This window comes from Orycteropus afer, unplaced genomic scaffold, assembly GCF_000298275.1.
Source record: "Orycteropus afer afer isolate SDZICR_OR568_19922 unplaced genomic scaffold, OryAfe1.0 scaffold01259, whole genome shotgun sequence".
Classification (NCBI taxonomy): domain Eukaryota; kingdom Metazoa; phylum Chordata; class Mammalia; order Tubulidentata; family Orycteropodidae; genus Orycteropus; species Orycteropus afer.
In genome coordinates, this window is record NW_006922846.1 from 93,790 (window position 1) to 99,375 (window position 5,586).

At 35.0% G+C, this 5,586-nt stretch overlaps 1 protein-coding gene across 1 annotated transcript; it reads left to right on the top strand.

Annotated features, from left to right (window-relative positions):
- The first annotated feature begins 1,846 nt into the window (after positions 1–1,846).
- Positions 1,847–2,785, top strand: LOC103213077 (olfactory receptor 52E2-like). The gene has a single exon (XM_007958971.2). The coding sequence runs from the start codon at positions 1,853–1,855 to the stop codon at positions 2,783–2,785; it is 933 nt and encodes a 310-aa protein (XP_007957162.1). The 5' UTR covers positions 1,847–1,852.
- Positions 2,786–5,586: the final 2,801 nt, after the last annotated feature.

Genomic DNA, 5,586 nt, shown 5'->3' on the forward strand with positions numbered 1-5,586 from the left:
AGCTCTGCTGATATTCACCATTTCTTGCTAAGAGTCCCCTGTCTCCCCACCCATAGTGTACTGTTGATTCTATCACCTCTTCCTTTTCTTACTCTTCTTGACTTTGCTTCCTAAATATCAATGAATATGTAATCATTTGATTGTCTTACTGAAACTGTGATCACAATTATTGTGGCTCCTAAGAAATCCTCAAATGATATGAAATTATCAAAAGAGATACTTTTTACTACAAAACAACTGCACATAATGCCTGATTGGATGCTTTGGAAATACTCCTCTAATCTACGTTAAGGGTTATGAAAATATGTAAGAACCATTTATGTAACCTTGAAACTGATAGATTTCATTTGCTCCTAACAATTTAGTACTGATTTTTTTTTCATCTAGCCTTTTCTTCAACATATTTAAACTTTTAAAATTGCAATTGCTTTAACTTTAAAATAAAGATACTGATATGTCTTATTCAAAAGGATATGAGTTTTTAAAAAAGATTATGCGCTTGTCTGAACATGTGGGTGGAGAAGAAGCTGTGTATATGTAACATGAATAAGGTTTAAATTATCTTTTGCTTACTCTCTATTCTTCTTCCATTTTATTTAATTTCTTTCTTCCCTAAAATTTTTTCTCCATCTCTATTACTCTAAGCATTTTGAGTATTTGATAAGTCTCTTTAACTATTTGAAATTCTCATCCCCTATGTAAAACAGAGTTAAAATATGTTCTTGTACATATGTTTATAAATAGTGGAGATTTCATTTGCACAGATTTTGTTATCAAGCATTGCATATATTAGGTAAGACCAAAACCAAACCAAACTCACTGCCAAATCAAAATTGAGTTGATTCTGAATTACAGAGACCCTCATTGGGTTTCCAAGGGTGTACGTATTTACAGAAGTAGATTGACTCATCTTCCTCCCATGGAGCAGCTGGTGGGTTTGAACCACCAACCTTCCAGTTAGCAGCTAAATGCCTCAACCACTACACAACCAGAGCTCTTTATATAATAGGCAGTCCCTTAATAAATAGTAGTTGATGTTGCCAATTTTACTACCTTTAGTTTTTTATTTAATAGTAAAAATGAATGCATATTAATATCTGGGCCAATTTTAATCTTTAAAAAAATCTATGGTACATTTTATAAGTCTATGTGTTCTTTAACAAGTCATTACCAATGTTGTGTATTAACACCTATGCTATCATCCAAGAAACTGGGACGGATAAAGGTCACTACGTACAGGGTCTAGAAGAGCCCTAGGTTTCTCAAAATTGAACATGATTTTGTTGGTGATGATGAGAGAAGGTAACTATTAAATAGTTGTTAAGGCAATCTCTTAGCATACTGTAGTGATGAGGCCATTGCCAATAAACAGAAGAAGATAACTAACAAAGAAAAACATATTATGTAGAACTTTTATTTTAATCTATTGTATAACTTCTTCTAGAGCCTTATTATTGAGATATCACTTCTTTACAGTTCTCTGTACCTCAACAACAAAACCCACTGCCATCAGATTAATTCTGACTCATAGTGACCCTATAGGACAGAGTAGAACTGCCCCATAGGATGGCCAAGGCTGTAAATCTACAGAAGCAGATTGCCTCATTTTTCTCTTATGGAGCTGGTAGGTTTGAACTACTTTTGGTTGGAAGCCAAATGTTTTGGCCACTATGTCACTGAAGCTCCTTACTTATTATAATTCTAATTTTAACTGAATTGACTTAATTGAGGAAGAGAATTTACACAAATGTATGATGCTCTTATTTTTCTCTAGGTATCCAGACCATCAAGGTTCTATCTAGTGTCCTGCACGTTGGGCAAGCACACGTGGACTTATGCATTATCAAGCAGGATGGTCCTTCTCAATGACACCCAATTCCACCCCTCATCCTTCCTACTGCTGGGAATCCCAGGAAAGGAAACACTTCACATCTGGATTGGCTTTCCTTGTTTTGCTCTGTACCTGATTGCACTCTTAGGGAACTTCACCATTCTGTTTGTGATCCAGAGTGAAAGCAGCCTGCACCAGCCCATGTTCTACTTTCTGGCCATGTTGGCCACCATTGACTTGGGCCTCTCCACAGCTACCATCCCCAAGATGCTTGGTATCTTCTGGTTCAATCTTAGAGAGATAGTCTTTGGTGCCTGCCTCACCCAGATGTTTTTCATCCACAACTTCACCGGCATGGAGTCAGCAGTTCTCTTGGCAATGGCTTATGATCGCTATGTGGCCATCTGCAACCCACTCCGATACAGCACCATCCTCACTAACAAGGTTGTTTCTATGATCGGTCTTGGAGTATTAGTGAGGTTGTTCATTTCCATTATTCCATTTGTATTTCTGATACTGAGACTACCCTTCTGTGGGAATCATGTCATACCCCACACCTATTGTGAACACATGGGTCTTGCTCGCCTGTCTTGTGCCAGTATCAAGGCCAATATTATCTATGGCTTGAGTGCTATTTCTATCCTGGTTTTTGACATAGCCATTGCTATTTCCTATGTCCAGATACTGCGTGCTGTTTTCCGTCTACTGTCCCGTGAAGCCCGACTCAAGTCTCTCAGGACATGTGGTTCACATATTTGTGTCATTCTTGCTTTCTATATGCCAGCCTTTTTTTCCTTTATGGCACATTGTTTTGGCAGGAATGTCCCCCAGTATATCCATATACTTCTGGCCAATCTTTATGTCATAGTGCCTCCGATGCTCAACCCTGTTATCTATGGAGTCAGAACAAAGCAGATCTATGACCATGTGAAGAAAATACTATTACAGAAATAGTGGGAAAGGAATAAAACCAAATACATATGAGATGGATCTTTGGGAAAAGAAAAAACACCTTGTAATATTAACTAAGTTTAATTGTGCTTGACAGAAAAGCTTATTTATATTGGCTCCCTTCTGTAAATATTTTAATGATTATAAGATGGCTATGAGTCTGAATCTACTCAAAGGCTTTTTTTAAAAAAAACAAAGTGAAAAATTAAGGTTTAATATCCAATTATGCAGTAAGTGGTAAGTAAGGCCCAACAGAGATGTTATATGTGCATTTTGATCATCGATGTTTGTAGATTTAAAGTTCAATTTAGAGAATTTGCCACATTCTTTTGTTCTTTAGTCACTTTGTTTCATTCTTGCCATTATGTTTACGTATTTTTCTCTCTCCCTCTTTATCTCCAAGTCTGCCTCTTTGTTTCTCGCTCCTTGCCTCACACCTCCCCTCTCTATCTCCTTTCTTCCTTTTTCTGTGTTCATCTGATCACAGGGATTATATTACTAACAAATCCTGCACTTTTATTTATATTTATACACTGAAGATCAATGCACATTTTGTTGAGATTTTATAAAAACAGTTTGATTGCCCTGAAAATATTATTCAATGAATTTTGAAAAAAACAAAACTAAACTAAACTAATTTTATTTATAATTGTATTTTTATGTTTTTCCATATAGAAGTTTTAACTCTACCCCTCATCCTCTAAATTAAAATTTGGGAATAATTTAAATTTCAGAATAATTATATATATAATTTATTCTTTCCTCATTGGAAATATGTGGAAAGTTGTCATCATGATCTTACATTATCTCAGCTCAGATCATCTTCATCTCAATCAGATGTTTCTCTTCCTAACTTTCTGTGACCTCATGTACTGTTATCAACTATGTAATGACTCCATCTCTAGAGACCCTTTGTTACCATTCTCTTTCAGTGAGTCAGACTACTCACTTTCATTTCAGAAATATTTCATAGTTGTTTTCCTTTATTTTTGTCCCCAAGGTTGTTATCTAATTACTAGTGACCAGCATATGCCATTTAGATTTTTGCTATAGTCTCCATGCCAAGCATCCTTCCCAACTTCAGCTTAGTTATCACATTTAATATGCTTTCTGCTCATTTGATAGAAGTGTTATTTTATAAACACCTTTACAATCTAAATCTTCCTATTTTTCAAGACTTATTTTCTTTCTCTCCATTTCAAATTCACTGCTAAACAGAGGCTGGCAGTTCAAACCCACCCAGCCACTCCTTGGAAGGAAAGTTGGGCAATCTACTTCCATAGTCATGTTGTTGTTGTTGTTGTTGTTATGTGCCATCGAGTCGGCCCCGACTCATAGCGACCCCTCCTTGGGTTTCCGAGGCAGTATCACTACGGAAGTAGGATTGCCCAACCTTCCTCGGAAACCCAGGGAGGGGTCGCTATGAGTTGGGTCTGACTCAAGGGCTCATAACAACAACAACAACAAATACCAGTGATACAGTGATACACCAATTTTCTGGTATTTGCATTTCATTTTTTAAAATCTCTGTTGTTTAATGATAATCTTATTTAAAAAAACACACACGTTGGTTCTTATAGCAATGGTTACCCACAAATCCTTGAAACCATTATACACTCATTTTTTTGTTTGTTTGCTGTGTATTTATGCTTAGTTTTCTTAATTACAAATTAATATTGCAATAACTTGCAATAATTGCTATTCTCTCTCACCAGGCCATAATGAACTTGATATTACTTTATTATTCCATTCAATGTCTCAAAAAGTAACTCATACAATGCAACTACTCAATAAATGTCTGCTGAACGAATCAATTTTAGAAAGAATTAAAGAACTTAAAGGTTCCCTAATAGTTATAGTATAATCTAATAGAGTTTACAATAAACGCCTTTAGTCTTCATTGTCTGTCAAAAACAATCAAAGAGAAGTCTCGAATAGAAATAGTCAAAAAAAAAAAAAAAAAAGGATACTATATTGATGTGTACAAACGAGCAAACAACTTAATTGATAGAACTGAACAAGGGAATGGAGCACATCTAGGGAACCCAATTAGTTTATGCATGCATGCAATGAGTCACACATGATTCACTGAAATATAAATTGGCAGAATATTTGTGAAAAATAATTTTAGCATTATATAGTAACTGTCTTAAATATGTTTATAGTCACCATGCTGGTATGATGTCTGGGGTTACACATAATAGAAAACCAACACATAATAGAAAACCATGATATAAATTGACTTCAATTACAATGGAATATAATATACTTATCAGTATCTTTATAAATTGGGGGAGCTCTGGTTGCATAGTGCCTAAGGTATTTGCTCACCAGAAGGCACTTCAACCCCACCAGCCATTCCTTGGAAGGAAGGTTGCGCAATCTACTTCTGTGGTGATACCAACTCAGAAACCATGTTACCACCTCGGAAACCCATGGAAAGGTTGCTATGAGTTGGGTTCTATTCTATGGCAATGAGTTTGTTTTTTTTTTTGCTGTTTCTAAACATGCTACCAATAAAGGGATTCTATTTACCATGATTGATCTACATTAATCATCTTTGCTAACATAAATATTTAGAAGTCAATATAATGACCAATATGTCAAGTGATTTAATTTCTAAAGACTTTTTCTGGTTAACCATAATTTACTCATTAAATACATCATTTAAAGAATGTAGTCAGTGACAAGTAGCCTGTTTAATGCAGGAGATTCAAATGTAAATAAGTAAATATAGTCTATCATATTTTATAAACCTTACATTTTATAGATATTTACATACATTTACAATTATATAATAATTT

Coding starts and splice junctions, on each gene's coding strand:
- LOC103213077 (XM_007958971.2), top strand. CDS start 1,853: ATGGTCCTTCTCAATGACACCCAATTCCACCCCTCATCCTTCCTACTG.